This window comes from Lynx rufus, unplaced genomic scaffold (assembly GCF_022079265.1).
Source record: "Lynx rufus isolate CCGP_SWC_20201006 ecotype Redwood Valley unplaced genomic scaffold, mLynRuf1.p SCAF_8, whole genome shotgun sequence".
NCBI lineage: Eukaryota > Metazoa > Chordata > Mammalia > Carnivora > Felidae > Lynx > Lynx rufus.
Window position 1 is genome coordinate 109,974,353 of NW_025814896.1, and position 18,654 is coordinate 109,993,006.

The window sequence follows — 18,654 nt, forward strand, 5'->3', positions numbered from 1 at the left end:
AAGAAACTAGAAAAAGAAGAGTAAACTAAACCCCAAGTTAGCAAAAGAAAGGAAATAAAAAGATTAGAGCAGAAATTAATGTAATAGAGAATTTCTTTTAAAGAGAAAAATCAACGGAACCAAGAATTGGTTCTTCAGAAAGATCAACAAAATTGACAAACCTTTAGCTGAACTAAGAAAAAAAGGATAGAAAATCACATCACTGAAATCAGAAATGAAAGAGGAATATCACTATCAATTTTACAGAAATAAAAAGGGTTATAAGAGAGTACCTACCATCAAGGATAGCGTGCCAACAAACTGGATAACCTAGATGAAACTGACAAATCCCTAGAAACATACCACCTACTAAGACTGAATCAGGAAGAAACAGAAAATCCGAACAGATCTATAACTAATAAGGAGATTGAATTAGTAATCAAAAACTTCCTAACAAATGAAAGCCCAGGATCACATGGCTTCACTGGTGAATTCCACCAAACACTAACTAGTTCCTAAAACTCCCCAAAACATTAACTAGTTCCTAAAGAATTAACTAGTTCCTCAAACTCCCCAAAAAGTTGAAGAGAAAGGAATATTTCCTAGCTCATTCTATGAGGAGGTCATTATTACCACGATCCCAAAGCCATACAAATATGCTATAAGAAAACCAGACCAACAGCTTTGATGAATACTGATGCAAAAATCCTCAAAGAAATAACAGCAAACAGAATTTGAAAGCACATTAAAATGGTTATACACCATGACCAAGTAGGAATGCAAGGACAGTTCACCATATGAAAACCAATGTGATATACCACATTAACAGAATTAAGGGAGGGGGGGAACATGTGAGCATTTCAATTGGTGCAGAAAAAAGCACCAGACAATATTCAACACCCAGTCATGATAAAAATGTGTAGCAAACCAGCAACAGAAGGAAACTACCTCAACATATTACAGGCCATTTATGAAACGCCCATAGCTAATATCATACTCCATGGTGAAAGACTGAAAGCTTTTCCTCTAACCACAGAAACAAGACAAGAGTGACTGCTTTTGCCACTTCTATTCAGTACAGTACTAGGAGTCCTAGCCAGATCAATTAGGCAAGAAAAAGAAATAAGATACCTACATCAGAAAGGAAGAAACAAAATCATCTCTTAGCAGATGACATGATCTTATATGTAGAAAATCCTAAAGATTTCACACATGCACACACACACACACACACACACACACACACACAGAGTAAGAATTAATAAACAAACTCAGCCAAGTTTCAGAATGTAAATCAATTTGCAAACACCAGTTGTTTCTATACATTAACAAGAAGCAATCTGAAAAGGAAATAAAGAAAATGACTCTGTAATAACATCAAAAAGAATAAAATACCTAGGAGTGAACTTAACAAAGGAGATGAGAGATTTGTACACTTAAAACTATAAAACATTGCTGAAAAAAGTTAAAGAAGACTCAATTGGAAATCTCATGCCATGGATTTGGAGACTTAATATTGTTAAGATGTCAATACTACCCAAACAATTTATAGATTCAGTGCAATCCCTCCCAAAATTCCAACAATGTTTTTTGTAAAGGTTGAAAAATCCATCCTACAAGTCATATGGAATCTCAAGGGACTGCGAATAGCCAAAACAACCTTGAAAAAGAATAAAGGTGGAGATATCATACTTCCTGATTTTAAAACTTATTACAAAGCTACAGTAATCAAAATAATGTGGGCTGACATAAAGTTAGACATATATATCAATAGAACAGAAAGCCCAGAAATAAACTCTTACATATATGGTCAAATGATTTTTGACAGGGGTGCCAAGACTATTCAATGGAGAAAGGGAAGTCTCTTCAGCAAATGGTGCTGGGAAAGCTGGATATTCACATGCAAAAGAATGACATTAGACCCTCTATATGCAAAAATTAAAAATTAACTCAAAATGGATCATTTAGTAAATGTAAAATCCAAACTATGAAACTCTTAGAAGAAAACATAGGGGAAAAACTTCATGACATTGTATTTGGTAATGATTTCTTGCATATGGCAACAAAAGCACAGGCAACAGAAGCAACATAGATAAACTGGACATCGAAATTAAAATAAATTAGACATCAAAATTAAAATTAAATTCTGTCCATCAGAGGACATAATCAACAGAGTGAAAGGCAACCCACGTAATGGGAGAAAGTATTTGTAAATCATATATCTGATAAAGGATTAATATCCAGGATATATAAAGAACTCCTACAACTCAACAACAAAAAGCAAACAACCCAATTAAAAAATGGGCAAAGGGTTTGAAGGAATATTTTTCCAAAGAAGATACACAAAAGGCCATGAAAGGCACATGAAAGAATGCTCAATGTCACTATGCATTAGGGAAATGCAAACCACAATAGGATGCCACCTTGTTAGGATGGTTACTGTCAAAAACTAGAAAAGAACAAGTGTTGGTGTGGATGTGAGAAACTGAAATCCTTGTGAGCTCTTGGAGGACCATAAAATGGTGCCTCTGTGCTATGGAAAAAATACGGTAGTACATCCAAAAATTAAAAACAGAATTACCATACAATCCCAGTAATTCCATTTCTGGATATATAATCAAAAGAACTGAAAGCAGAGCCTTGAAGAGATCTTTGTACACCCACGCTCATAGCGGCATTATTCATCACAGCCAAAAGGTAGAAGCAACAACAAACGTGTCCATTAACAGATCAAGAGATAAGTAAAATGTGGCATATACACTCAAAGTAATACTACTCAACCTTAAAAAATAAGGAAACTGTCACGTGTTGCAACATGGAGGAACGCTGAGGACATCATGCTAAGTGAAATAGCCAGTTACAAAGAGACAAATACCATATAATGCCACTTCTAGAGGAAACAAATTCACAGGGACAGAAAGTAGAAGGGTGGTTGCCGGATGGGAGAGTGGGAAATGATTGTTTATTGGGTCCAGAATTTCAGTTAGGAAGATGAAAAAAATTCTGGAGATAAATGGTGATAATGGTTGCATAACCACATTAATGTATTTAATGCCACTAAACTTAAAAATGGTTAAGACAGTAAATTTTATGTGATGTGTATTTCACCACAAATAAAAAACTGAAGTCGAAAAAAAACTTTTTTAAGATACACGCTAAGGGGCGCCTGGGTGGCTCAGTCGGTTAAGCGTCTGACTTCGGCCCGGGTCACGATCTTGCCGTCTGTGAGTTCGAGCCCCGCGTCGGGCTCTGGGCTGATGGCTCAGAGCCTGGAGCCTGCTTCCGATTCTGTGTCTCCCTCTCTCTCTGCCCCTCCCCCGTTCATGCTCTGTCTCTCTCTGTGTCAAAAATAAATAAACGTTAAAAAAAAATTAAGGGGCGCCCGGGTGGCGCAGTCGGTTAAGCGTCCGACTTCAGCCAGGTCACGATCTCGCGGTCCGTGAGTTCGAGCCCCACGTCGGGCTCTGGGCTGATGGCTCAGAGCCTGGAGCCTGTTTCCAATTCTGTGTCTCCCTCTCTCTCTGCCCCTCCCCCGTTCATACTCTGTCTCTCTCTGTCCCAAAAATAAATAAACGTTGAAAAAAAAAAATTTATAAAAAAAAAAAAAAAAAATTAAAAAAAAAAAGATACACGCTAAAAGGAGGAGAAAAACGCAAAAGTAAAAGTAACATCTTAGCCCAATGATATAGGTTTAGGGGGCATTTTATCATGACATACGATTGAAAATAATGCCAATTCCTTTCCTCTACAAAGACTAGCTATATTCTAACTTAAGTATTTTTAATGGCCTATATGAGTTTTCCATTCATTACTTATTCTGATAAACATTTATAAACTTTAATACAGTGTGAAAAAATTGAAAAATATTTACTTAAAAATAAAATTTCGGGAGACATTTTTTAAAATAAAAATTTTATTTAAAAAATTGTTTTAATAAAAATTTTGGAAAAAGTCTGAAAAATATTCACTTTTAAAAATAACGACTAATCTATGAATCTATTACATCTGATACCGAGTTCTCTGAAGTCCCAGACATGCACACACAAATGTATATGAAAATTATTTAGTCAAAATAACTGGTTTCAATATTGAAATATTCTACATATTTCCATTATAATATGTTTATATTTATAATTTGATCCTTATATTAGTAAAAATATCATCTGTCAGGGAGATGTCTGGCATGAGAAACGCAGCTAACAAGGCTAATATAAATGAAAATTTGCGAATTACTGAATATAGCTCTAGAGATGACATAGGTAGGAATACTGTCCCTCATGATTAGAGTAGGATAAAAGAAAATGTTAAAACTCTCAAAGAATGTCATATATTTAGAAGACCTATATATCAATGTTTGATGTTATTTTCAGATCACAGAAATATTACAATCATCACCCAGCAATTTGAGACTAGTCAATTTGTAAGCAATTTGTTAAAAGCCAGAAACAGATTAATAACCTTTGATTTCCAAACTCCAATAATGTCAATAAACTATCTTTCAAAAAAATTACAGCAGTTACAGTTAAATTTAGAATGCAACATGAAGGTCTTTTTTTCCCCCAAAAATGCAGTGAAATTTAGGAAGACAGAAGATTTCTGTGAGAACTTGAGCAACGAATACCATGGACTATGGAGTGTGCCTGGTGGAAAAATTTCTGCTTTGAGCTACCCTTCGAAGAAAAGGCAAACTCTGAGGCGACCTTATTTTAGGAACTGTAATAGATAAAGATGTGTCTTCATCTTGAGATGAAATAGCAATGTTTCCATCTTCCAAGGAATCAGGCAATGTTATTCTGAGGTGGGATAAAGCTGGTAGCATTTTTACAAAGTGAAGAAAATCCAACATTACAGAGAAACGGGGGAAGTTACTCTTTGAGAGGGATGCTATTGAATCCTAGGTGGAAAATGAAAGATACAGTGACTTTGAGAACCAGGATGAAAGGAAACTTTCCTTGATTGGCCTCTTCCTTCGGTATCAGTAGCAATCTTGCTTTGTTGACAGGAATAGGAAATTATAGTGGGAAGAGAAAGTAAGGTGGCCGTGCTGTGTGGGTAGATGCTTCCATCAACAGTGTTCCGATGGGTTGAAGAGTTAGCTTTTGCTTCAAAATTCATAGAACATCTAATGTTATATTTGGGACAACAAGAGCTTATATATTTTTCAGCACTAGTCATACTTGAGCTTTTAGAAACTGTTTCAACTTCATCTGGATTAAAGTTTTTATGACATCTTGATTGAAGATCAAAAAAACTAGTGCTCTCGTAACAGGAAATTATACTAAGTCTCGGGGCAGAGAAAAGTCTTTGGGATCTAAGGCCAAAATGGTTTGAGGAGAATTTTACATCACTGAAGCTGCTTTTTTCTTGAGAATCAAAATTGGCTCTACTTTGTTGACAGTCGGGGAAAATACCGCTTTTCTGAAATTTCACAAATAAAGAATGTTTTCTTCCAGAGAAAGATGAGCGAGTAGATGCACTTGATGAAGAAGATAAATTTTTACTTCCTCTGCGTGAACTGACTTTACATACTGCAGATAGACGGGTTGTTTTAGGATCAAGAGATATAGTTCGATGAGTAATGGAAGAGAATCCAAGGTGCTGGTGGTCTGAAGTAACTTGATCTGCAGGATAATTTGGTAGCAAGCTCTGGTCGTCTTTGCAGTGGCTAGAGTGAGAAAAGCGTCAAATGAGGCAAAAAAAATAGGGAGCAGAGGTGGAAACCTGCCAAGGCTCCTGAAGAATAATATCCACTTTATCAATATGGAAACAATGGGGAATGAGAAAATAATGGCGTCTGAATTCATGGTCACCCAGATGTACCATGGTATCTTGGGGGAAGATAAGTTGAAAGACTCAGGGAAACAGGCAGAAAGAAAGATCAGGGGAAATATACGAGAGGGCTGGAGAACAAAAGTCTCCCCTGAAGAAAAGGGTAGGTCTTCCTGTTTCAAATAATAGTATCTGTTTGAGACTCTTGAACTACTATATTTAAAGGAGTTAAGTAGAATAAATTTATGCCCTGTTGACTACTACATTTTAAAATATTAACCACGATGGATGAAGTGGGACCTCTCTAGAGAGAATACTGTAGATAAATATCCACATATTCCAGAGATTCAGTTACTATGGGAAACCAAAGGAAGCGATAAAGCTTGGTTTATGAATGCTTCAGTGTTCTTTAGCACATGAAACATATGTAACAGTGGGTTTTCTTTTTCTTTATAAAGGCTTACCTTAAGCATTTTCCCATGTTGAATTTAATCCAAAGTAAATCTCTCCCTTCCTTTCTAAGCCATCATCCTTAAGCCATAAAATGCCCTGTGTAGGTGGAACAGGTCAGAAGACTGAATGTTTAAGCTCCACGTGGAATTAACATGGCAATAACACAGAATGTGATGACAGCAGACTCTAGAATCTAATGACATCAGGTCAGGATAAAATTGTTCTGTGGCTCGCCTTTCTGAAAAGCTGCAATTCACGTGACTGGGGAATGTATTCTCTAATTCCATCGTGTTCGAGGAGTCAGCCAACAAATCAAGGACGAGAAAACAGTAGGATAAAGGCAGTAATGTATATAATATCTGCACAATCCTTTGCCCAGGACTGTCTCTCTCACTAGCTGCCCTACGCACCCCTTGGCCTACTAATTCATTCTACTTTCACACGAACACTCCTAAAGGCTTTTACACCCTCCGGTGATATGGAAAAGTGACCATTACAGACTTTGGTCAAAAGATGTATTGAGAGGGAAAACAGAAACATAAATAGCAAACATCATTCCCCCCAAAATGCAACAAACCTTATCTACATTGGCAGCAAAGGCTGCCATCTGAAAGTGTGGGTCACATGCGCCAGATTACGGAGATCTGGGTGCGACTGTTTCTGACCCCGGGAAACAGCTTATACTCATTTCAAGACAAGGTTAACAGAGTTTTCAGAAAAGAAATACTGTCCTCTCCTTTTCCAAACCAACCTGGAGCATTAGCTGTATAACAGGTGTGTGTGTGAAGTCACGGATGACATAAAAAACTGCCTCAAAAACATTTCTACTCCTCAATATCCTAAATGCCCTGTTACTACCTCTTGTTTCTGTTTCAGGGTTTCTCACCACAATCCTGAGATTTGGCCTCGATAAACAGTGGTCAGGCAGACCTTACACCCTTCACAAAAATTAGCTCAAGACGGAACACAGACCTCAGTATAAAATGCAAAACTGTGAAACTCCCAGAAGATACCACGGGAGAAAAAAAAACCTAGATAAATTTGGGTGTGGCAATGACTTTTTAGATGGAACACCAAAGGTCTGCTCCCACTTCCTGGATCAGTCTTCAGTCCTTCTTCGGCAGGCTCACCCACTTCTGCCCGTTCCGGTCGGTACTGGTTCCAAAAGGCTCTGTACTCCACCTCTTCGCTCTTCCCATGTGACACATTCTGCCCGAGCAATGTCAGCCGATCCTAGAGCATCAGCATCGTACACATTCTGGAGGGATGCCTGGAACAGGAGCAACTTTCCCCAAAGACATGCTTCTCGCAGCCCCTCGGCTGCTTCCTTTCACAGGCCTCAGGCGGGTGAATGCCCAAGCTGGCAGTGACTTCCATCTATTGCCAAGTCCTGCCCAGAGGGTCTAACAACTGGCTCTACAATGCAAGGGAAGACTTGGCCCTTGTTGCTGTTGTTGGCCTTTGGGGCTCCGGCTAAAACTGGAATACAGTGTCTCTCTTTAACATTCTCTTACATTTTTTTTTGTTAATTCTGTTTGACTTGTGAGGCTTTGTTTTATTTCCTAATGGATCTTGAGTGTGAACCCAGTGCCTAGCACAGAGTAGACGCTCTCATTGAATGAATAAAAGGAACGCCAAGTTTTACCTTCCTTTGTTGTTTCATTTTCATTTTTATTTTTATTTTTTATAAAGTTTACTTATTTTGAGAGAGGGGAACAGAGAGAGAGAGAGAAAATACAAGTGGGAGAGGGGCAGAAAGAGAGAGAGGGAGAGAGAGAATCCCAAGCAGGCTCTGCACTGTCAGCACAGAGCTGAAGGCAGGGCTCAAACTCACAAACAGTGAGATCACTACCTGAACCGAAATCAAGAGTCGGACACTTAATGGACTGAGCCGCCCAGGCGCCCCTCATTTTTAAAAGAAATGCACAGGGGCGCCTGGGTGGCTGAGTCGGTTAAGCGTCCGACTTCAGCTCAGGTCATGATCTCACAGCTTGTGGGTTCGAGCCCCACATTGGGCTCTGTGCTAACAGCTCAGAGCCTGGAGCCTGCTTCAGATTCTGTGTCTCCCTCTCTCTCTGCCCCTCCCCCGCTCATGCTCTGTCTCTCTCTCTCTCTCAAAAATAAATAAACATAAAAAAATTTTTTTTTTCTTTTTTCTTTTTATTTTTGGGACAGAGAGAGACAGAGCATGAACGGGCGAGGGGCAGAGAGAGAGGGAGACACAGAATCGGAAACAGGCTCCAGGCTCTGAGCCATCAGCCCAGAGCCCGACGCGGGGCTCGAACTCACGGACCGCGAGATCGTGACCTGGCTGAAGTCGGACGCTTAACCGACTGCGCCACCCAGGCGCCCCCAAAAAAATTTTTTTAATAAAAAAAAAGAATGAAAGAGATTCACAGATGAGAAGACCAAAATACAAGTAAACTATGAAAAGATGCCCAATCTTATTAGTGTTCAGGGAAATGCAAACTGAAATAATGATTAGTTACTACAACCATCAGGTTGCCTAAAATTAAAAAGTCTAACTATTAAGAATTTGTATGGGAAAATAAGAGTTCTCACAAACTGGCACACTCTAAAGAATAGTTTAGTTATACAGAATAACAATATATTTGGTTTACAATTCAGCATCCAATTCTAAGTATATACTTTCAAATCATTCCACATGTACCTAAGGGAATATGAAGGTGTTCAATAAAGCATTGGTTAAGGGAACAAAAAAATGGTGACCTAAATAAACATCTATCCAGGGAGAGAGAAATTAAGACATATACCTACGATGAAATGCAACATAGCAACCGAAAAGAATGAGATAAATTTACATACATCAGCATGGAAAAAATCTCAAATAAAAACATTTGATGCAAAAGTGAGTAACAAAATGCTCTATACCATATAATGCCATTTATGTAAATCTTAAGACCCAAACACCATTTATTCATTGTTAACGCAAACATGCACACCTAGGGGAAACATTCAGACTTTCAAAGGAAGAATCTGCACTAATTATGAGACAATAGTTACCTCTGAGAGAAAGGACTGCAAAAAGGATTTCAATTACGTGTAGTTTTTTATTTTCAAAAATCCGATACAAAAACCAATTTTTGTGTGCAAATGTGTACTTCTACAACATGAAAGAATACAGAAGCACCCGGGGCGCCTGGGTGGCTCAGTCGGTTGAGCGTCTGACTTCGGCTCAGGTCATAATCTCACAGTCCATGAGTTCGAGCCCCGCGTTGGGCCCTGTGCTGACAGCTCAGAGCCTGGATCCTGCTTCAGATTCTGTGCCTCCCTCTCTCTCTGCCCCTCCCCTGCTCATGCTCTGTCTCTCTCTGTCTCTCAAAAATGAATAAACATTAACAAAAAAATTTAAAAAAAAATACAGAAGCACCCCATCATGAATATCTGAATTTGTCTTTCTCTCAAGACCTTGAGAAATGGAAGTCCAACCTTAAAACAGACTTAGCAAAAGTAAAAAGTAGTAAGAATAAAAAATATAAATGAACTAAAAGCAAACATTGTATTTTGACTCATGAAATGAAAATGCAAGGAGTTTTCAATAAAATCTCAAAAGTCTGTTTCTGGGGTGCATCACCATCCCCTGTATTTGCAGAAGTACTAGGTATTACGGCTTGTATTATGGCCTGGTGTTCTTTTGGGGGTAGATTTGTGGAGTTTTTCTTTTCAAATATTCAGAATTGTGTCTGTTGAAGCTATCACATGATGGAAAATGCCTAAGACAAGAAAAAAAGAAAGAAGGCCCATAGGGTCACTATACAACCCTGATTTACCTAACAGAATTGTCTCATTTTGAAACACATGTATTCTTTGTAAAGCCCAGTTGAAATGAAGAATTATGAGTTTATTATGGGATATTACTTTAATCCAAACTGTTTAAAGATGGAACTGTTGTAAGAGAGGTTTCTAAAGCTTTACATAACACTGTGGTTTAAATAACCTTTTAGGAGCGCCCAGGTGTCCTGTTTCGGCTCAGGTCATGATCTCGTGGTCCGTGAGTTCAAGCTCCACGTCGGGCTCTGTGCTGACAGCTCGGAGCCTGGAGCCTGCTTCGGGTTCTGTGTCTCCCTCTCTCTCTGCCCTTCCCCTGCTAGTGCTCTGCCTCTCAAAAATAAATTTAACCATTACAAATAAATCAAGAGCTTTTTAAACTCATGGTTCAACAGAGCAATGTAGATAATGGTTGACAGAGAAAAGAACAGTGAGCAGCCTGAAAAAGAAGATGAGCTAAAAAGTTTTCAGAAATAAGGCAGGACTTCAGTTTACGCTGAAAAACACCAACATGAACTTGTGACCTGAAAAATATTGACAATGACTTTTCTTCACCCTGACCCTAAATGGGCCCAAACAAGCTCCGGTATCATCCTGCCTACAAACAGTGCGTGTCTTTACACCCAGATGCTGCTTTCTAGTACTACTTGTCACTGAAAGGAACCAATGCTGCCAAGGCAGTGACTAACTCCAAGCCTTGGAGCAGGGACAGAAACAAAATCAGCGAGACATAATATTACCGAGAAGCACAGATGCTTTCCAAGATGTTCGTGCTGATGCTAAGAAGGAAAAAGAAGAACCCTGACGGGCCCTCCGATGGCCCCGTTATGAGAATTTGAGCCTCAGGCATGATCGGATCTACAACAAAGTAGATGAAATCAGCTAAATCCAAAAAAGGCATAAATCCCTAAGTCCGTGATGATGCTGTGAACTAAGACATCATGCAGAAAACGCTAATAATACTTGCAGAAAACACGTTCTACTGACCTACCCACTCAAGTTGTTGACGCCCCCGAAGGATACAATTAGGTTTTTTTCCTTTCCTTGTGTAAAACAGTGTCAGCAAATTGTGACTGGCATCTCTTTCACTAAAAGAAGTCAAAATCTCTGGGAACCTTTAGCAAAAGATAAACTTTACATATGGAACATGCAATTGTCATTTGATGTTTTAATTTTGCTATCAAGGACATACCCCAACTTAAATGTGGTGATGGGACTAGGGCAGAATCTGACCATGACCAGTCATTTCTGTCCCATGCGAGGTTTATAAGGACAGGCAATCTAAACTTTACACAAGTATACTTTATAAGGACTTTGTTTTTATTTTATCTTATTTTAAAAAATGTTTAACGTTTATTTATTTTTGAGAGACAGACAGACAACATGAGTGGGGAAAGGGCACAGAGAGAGGTAGACACAGAACATGAAGCAAGCTCCAGGCTCTGAGCTGTCAGCACAGAGCCCGATGCGGGGCTCGAACTCACAAACTGTGAGATCATGACCTGAGCCGAAGTCGGACGCTCAACCGACTGAGTCACCCAGGCGTTTTTAAAAAGTATTTTATTCATTTAAAACGTTTGACTCTAGGTTTTCATTTAGAAAGATGTGTTAAAAATCTTTATCTTATTCCTCTCTCTCAAAAAAATATCCAAATTAAGTATTTGTTTGGTTGTTTTCTTTATTTTATTGAAGCACTGCTAAATAGGAATAAGTTTTCCTCTACTCTATCAAGAGCCATTCACTGTAATCTAGTCCTGGTCCTTATCTCTATTCTAGTGTTCTGTTGCTAACAAAGGCACCCAAGCTCAATCTTGACATCAGTCTTAAAGTTTTTCTTATCAGCTGTCTGTGACTGTTATTCAGAAATTTCACAAATCCTTTTGAACTCACATAAACAATTTATGCCTACGCTGCTACTTGAAGTTACTTAAGTCCCACAATGACCTTCTTTTCATTTGTTCCAAACTTATCTCAAACTTTATCAAAAGTTGCCTCTCTTTCTAGAATTTTAGAATTTCTTGAACAAGACTGCGCTCAACCACGGTCTTTTTAGATTAAGGGCCACTCGGCCTCTTGATCTCCACTCCTTCACCAGGACTGCCATCCCCCCTCCCAGTCTAGCGGATCTTCTCTGGCTGGTCCTTAGTTCCATTATATCCTTCCTGAGATGTGATTGCCAAAGGGACTCCTCAGGAGGAAATGCTACAGAGTATGTAGATAAAGGTTGGATACCCGCTGCTGCTCTTCAAAAACTCTCATCGATGTCTCATGTTGTATTGGGATTTCTGTCTTCATGAGACTACTGAGCTGCTATTCTCTATACCCTTAATGATTAACTGATGTCTTTTGGAAGTTACAGTTCTGGATGATTTAGAACTATTTTCGGTTCCTTTTAAACACTCCATTGCCAATTTTCAAAATCAGTCCACGATTTGTTGTTGCTCAGGAACACAAATGTCTAAGGCCTTCTTGTTATCTGGATCTATCATGTATCTTCCAGTATCTGAAAGATATTTTCATGGAGTTATGTGTCCAGTTTATGTATAAAAATGCTAAGTAATTCCAGTCCTAGCATGATGTCAAAGACCTGATCAACCATTTACATTTCTTTATGAAATCACACTTTTATCCCTCCTGGTTGTCTCTTCTCGCCAGATCCCTTCTCTCAATTCCATGGTGATTTAGCAGAATACTCACTCGTTCAAGAAATATTTATTGGCATCTACTCTGCTATGTACAAGAATAAGGTGTTAAGAACATGGCAAAGGAAACAGAGTGTCCCTGCCCTAAAGAATTTCTAACGATTATTTATTTATCTGCCTATTTTACTCCCTCACAAACGCTAGTTAGGCACGATTTCTTTACTCATTAATCATTTGTTTTTCTTCTAAACGAATATTATTTATGTTCTTGGCTTTAGAACTCAAAGGATGACCACTGAGGACAGCGAAGATGACAGTGAATCACACTAACACTTTCAAATCTTTCTAGGTCTACACTGCCCAATTCGGTAAGCCACTAGTCCTGTGGCTATTTACATTTAAGTTAATTACAATGAAACAGGATTAAAAATTCAGTTTCTCAGTTGCATGAGCTACATATCAGGTGCTTAATAGATATATGTGGCTAGTGGCTACCGTAACGGCAACATCGATTTAGACAATTTCCATCATCACAGAAAGTTCTTATATAAGGGGTCATACCATGGCCACATACAAAAACAGGTTACACATTTTACAAATAATTACTGGCTTTTTCATTACTCACATGATGTCACCTCGTACTAGTAAGTTACTTACATTCCTCTCGTCAAAGGAGTCTAAACTATCTTAAATACAGACCACGATTGAATGTAGTTTTAAGTATGATGTAAGCCAAAATAATCATTCCTTTTTATATCTTATTAATAGCAGGATATATAACTGGATGTGCATAATGAAAGTACCTAAATAACAGCAATAATGAAATCATCAATTCAACATGGGAAACATCGTCAAGAAACTTACCCTCCTTCACTTTCTGCTTCCTCTGAACTATTACCTGTTGTGGGACTTTGAACTGTGGCAAGCCTTCTTTTTCTAGCTCTGTGTTGAGGACTTATCCTATGAACAGTTATTTTCCCTCCAAGTTCACCTTGTATATATTCCTCCAGCTTTGGAACGATTTCTTTAAGGACTCTGATTTCCTCTTTGAGTTCTTCCATATTTGTCAGTAATTCATTTAACTTCTCCAGTATCTGAAGCTGCCTTCCTTGAAAGATTGCTACTGTTCCACGGCCATTATACATTTCATCTTGAAAAGTCATCGCATCAAACTTACTACCCAGAGAAAGAAATTTAGGTAAATTCAGTGCTGTCCTTGATTTACGAGCCTTGTGGTACCATAAGAGAAGCAAGCTGATTCCAGTAGTTCCCACCATGATGCCAAATATCAGTTCTTTATTTGTGGAATGAGGCATTTCTTGGGTTTTGTTTCTAAAATTGAAAGCATAAATGTAAATGAATGTTGTTTCTGTCTTTGCCCAAGACAAAAATATGAAGGCTTTCTCAATCAACAAAAGCCAAGTCTACAGGATAAACAACACACACGCATACACACACACAATAAATCATAAATGGGAATATGTTTACCTCTAAAAATGTAGTGGCCCGATAGAAATATTTGCTTTAAGGATATCACTGAAGTGCGGTGAAAAGTAGCAACTCTAATTCGGAATCTGTATTCTACATGACTGATTTGAAACGTACTGTATCATGTATTTTTAAAGAGTATGATAATGGTAAAAGAAAAGCATCATTATACATTTCTGAAAAAAAAAAACGACTTAAGAATTCAAACTGCTTAACTGTGTTTGAACCCCTTATAAAATGAGTGTGCTGATTTCTGGGTCTTATCTTTAAGGAAGTCCAAGGAGCTTTTTCTTAGCACCCAGTTCACATGTATACTTAGAATAATAAACAACATTTTAAAAGCCCAAGGATTGAGAATATAAAACATAGAAAGCTCTGGCAAGTTTGTAACGCACCTCATCTCTGTTTTATTCAACATGGAGAGCAAAACTGCTAACATGTAGAGGCGTTATCTCTGGTCTTCTTTTTACCCGGAATTCCTCTGCTCCTTACATGTCTATTTCTGTCTGAAGTCTTAATGTTGTTATTTTCTTTAAATTTTCCTATTTTTTAAAGTAACAAGAATGTCATTTCTTAGAGTCTTTTCTCCATCTGAACTTTCACTGTTTGCATGTAAGGCTCAAGCCTTAGCCTGCCTAATTCCACATAAACTCAGCTACTTTGACTAAATGCATCATAATCTTTCTTTGGTGTACCCCGTCTTCACTAGTTTTATTGCTCATCTCTGGTTTTAAAATCAGAAGACCATTAAAGGCAAAAAAATATAAAGCTCCCTTTTCTTCCCAGACTTTAAAATGGCAGTAAATATATTAGTATTGTGATAAACTTCTGTGATTAGAGCAAAATACACTGAGGCTTTTTATCGACTTTGAAGTTCTCACAATTATTTTCCCATCAATTTCCACTATTGTGTAAACAGGTAAACATCTATATTAAATGTTGTTAGCAACTTGGGGAAAATGTTACAAATAATGGTAAACTGTCCATTACAGGTATTTAAATTCACAAAATTTTTGGTTTATTTTTCTTGACACTTTCTCCAGGAGATTAATCACTTTGATTCCCAAGAAAGAGGAAACAAACGAAGTTAAGTCCTATGATCTCCCAGGTTATTATTAATTGGAGGCAACTTCTGGACTATGGCACAGAAGGGGAAATCCAAACAAAGCCTGGTAGTTTACTGAGTTGAACAGAGATCAGAGTTCAGAGAAACCAAAGCACCTAGAATTTGTGTCACACAGTCCTGAAGATGAAGGGGAGTATGTAGACAAAGAGCTCTAGAAATATGCATAGGGGTCTCTTAAGTCTTTAAATGAATACCAGTCTGCATATGCACGGAGTGAAAACCCATCAGACTAGTCAAAAGAAAGCATATATTATATATATGCCTAAGATAAGAAACAAACAAAAACAAAAACAAAAACAAAAACAAGCACAGCCTATGGGCAATATCAAGTAGTCTAACACATATATAAAGTTACAGGGAGGAAAAAGGGGCATAAAAAATATTCGAAGGAAAAATAGCCAAAAATTTTCTAAATTAAACAAAATCTATAAACCCAGAGATCCACAAAGGTCAACATAATCCAAGCAGAATTAAGTAAGCAAAAGTAAACCCAGGCACAATGTTATTAAAACACTGAGACCAGTGATAAAGAAGAAATCTTAGAAGTAGTCAGTGGGAGGGGTGCCTGGGTGGCTCAGTCGGTTAAGCGCCTGACTTCTGCTTAGGTCATGATCTCACAACTCAAGAGTTCAAGCCCCGCATGGGGCTCTGTGCTGACAGCTCAGAGCCTGGAGTCTGCTTCAGATTTTGGGCCTCCTTCTCTCTCTGTCCCTCCCTCACTTGCACTCTGTTTCTCTCTCTCTCAAAAATAAATAAACATTTAAAAAATTTTTTACAAAAGTACTCAGTGGGGAAAAAAATGACATATTGTGTACAGGGAAAAAGGGATAAGATTACAGCAGACCTTGTCTCAGAGACATAGCCTTAGAAACTATTCAAGCAAAAAAACCAATGAAAGTACTGAAAGAAATGGTCAACTTACATTTTCATATCCAGTGAAATATTTTCCAAAAATGAGGGTAAAACAAAGACTGTTTTGGGCAAAAGTTGAGAGAATCCATGCCATGAGACAAGCACTGCAAGAAATCCTAACAAAGGTTCTTCAGGCAGGAGGAAAATGATAACAGACAGAAACTTGATCTACACAAGAGATGTAATTCACCAGCAGTGAATTACACCAGCAGTGGCAAATACGTGGGTAAAACAAAAGTCATTTTTCTCACTTTAAGATTTCTTTATAAGGGTGCCTGGGTGGCTCAGTCGGTTAAGCATTCGTGGGTTCAAGTGACGCATCAGGTTCTCTGTTGTCAGTGCACAGTCCGCCTGAATCCTCTGCTTCCCCCTCTCTCTGCCCCTCCCCCGTGTGTGCGCATGCTCTCTCTTTCTCTCTCTCTCTCTCTCAAAAATAAATAAAAACACTAGAAAGTAAAAAAAAAAAAAAAATTTTCTTTATAAAATATTGGCTTATTACAGCAAAAATAATAGTAAACTATTACATAGAAGTAAAAAATTAGGACAACTGTAGCCCAAAGTATGGGAAGGGACAAGTAGGATATACTGTTGCAAGGGTGTTGGATTATAATGCAGTGTCATAATAATAAGTTAAAAGATATACATTTGTAAATCCAAGGACAAACACTAAACAAACAAACAATAATAACAGTAAAAAAAAAAACACCTCTACAAAGGTATATATAGTAAGTCAAGAGTGGAGATAAAAATGCAATACTAAAGATATTCAATTAGTCCAAAAGAAGCCAGGGAAGGGGGAAAAAAACAAATGGGCAAACAGAAAGCCAGGAAAGAGAGAAGAAATCATGTCATGACTCTACAGGAAAAATGGTGCCAAAAAAAGATGGAGAAATAACAGTATTTCTGTTTGGGAATGGACGAAATCCAATTTTTTTCTAAAAGGAAGATAAAATGATGAAGTAGAAGAAAGATCAGAGAATCACAGCAGCAGTGAACTTGAGAAGGCAGAGGGTTGGAGGGACTGCAGTGCCCAAGTACAAACATTGACCTTTGATGGAAACACAAACCATTCATTCATAGTAATGAAAGAAAAGGCAGATTATGTGAACAGATTGAAGGTGGGTGGATGTGACAGTGGGAGCTTATGAAAGTCCTTTGTGGTTGCTTCATTGTTCTAAGTGAAATAGGAAACAAAATAAACAGCCGAGAGTGAAAATAGGGGAAGGCACATTGGAAACATATGAATTCCTATGGTCTATATCCCATGATCTCACATACTTAAGCAATGTATTGTTTGGGGTTTTTTTAATTTCTTTTTTTATTTTTTTTAACGTTTGTTTATCTTTGAGAGAGAGAGAGAGAGACAGAGCATGAGAGGGGTAGGGGCAGAGAGAGAGGGAGACACAATCTGAAGCAGGCTCCAGGCTCCGAGCTGTCAGCACAGAGCCCGACCTGAGGCTCAAACTCACAAGCTGTGAGATGGTGACCTGAGCAAGTCGGAGGCTCAATGGACTGAGCCACAGGGGCGGCCCAAGGCATTGTTTCTTACACTCTAAATGACCAACTAAATGTGGTGTTTCAAATGATGCCCTATGGGAGAGCGAATAAGAATATTTCCAAGAAGTCTGCCTAAAAGAATGTCTCTTTAGATTCCTAAATAATACATTAGATGATACACATGGAACACATGGAGTATCCTATCTGGATGTTCTATTTCATTACAGGTCTAAGTGTAAAAGAGAAGGAGTAATGATTTTAAAATAATTTTCTATGGGGCACCTGGAAGGCTCAGTTGGTTGAGCATCCGACTTCGGCTCAGGTCACGATCTTGCTTTTGTAGGTTCAAGCCCCGCATCGGGTTCTGTGCTCACGGCTCAGAGCCTGGAGCCTGCTTTGGATTCTGTGTCTCCCTCTCTCTCTGCCCCTCCCCTGCTCACACTCCGTCCCTCTGTGTCTCTTAAAAAAATAAAACGTTGGGGCGCCTGGGTGGCTCAGTCGGTCGAGTGTCCGACTTCAGCTCAGGTCACGATCTCACGCTCCGTGAGTTCGAGCCCCGCGTCGGGCTCTGGGCTGTTGGCCTGCTTCGGATTCTGTGTCTCCCTCTCTCTCTGCCCCTCCCCCGTTCATGCTCTCTCTCTGTCTCAAAAATAAATAAACGTTAAAAAAAAATTTTTTTTTAAATAAAACGTTAAAAAAATTTTAAATAATTTTCCAGAAATTACCTCAGATGTTGGTGAATATTATACCCAAGGGAATTAAGAATCCCTTCTCTTAAAGCCAAGGATTCCAGTAGAAAGCCCGTATGCTTAATCTGGCCTGCCTGACCTCAGCATAGTTTGCCTAGAATTGATTTTTTTAAGCAAAAAGCATTTTTACCTAGTTGGTAGAAACTGAACTGTAAGTCTAACCATTTGCCCACACCTACCCCATCCAGGAGACATGCCAGCAATAGACTGGGATCAATTGTAACTTCAGCTGAAGTTGTAGGTAATTATT

General features: G+C 38.4%; 1 protein-coding gene and 1 pseudogene across 2 annotated transcripts in view; both read right to left on the reverse strand.

Moving 5' to 3' along the window:
* The window catches only part of RMDN2 (regulator of microtubule dynamics 2), a 74,857-nt gene that overhangs the window by 54,023 nt on the left and 2,180 nt on the right, over positions 1 to 18,654 (reverse strand). For both annotated transcript variants that reach the window (XM_047068992.1, XM_047068991.1), the window contains exon 2: positions 13,497 to 13,964. In XM_047068992.1, the coding sequence (XP_046924948.1) occupies positions 13,497 to 13,948 (452 nt within the window). In that variant the 5' untranslated portion in view covers positions 13,949 to 13,964. The remainder of the gene's footprint in view (positions 1 to 13,496; positions 13,965 to 18,654) is intronic.
* On the reverse strand, positions 4,124 to 5,649 carry LOC124503209 (uncharacterized; annotated as a pseudogene).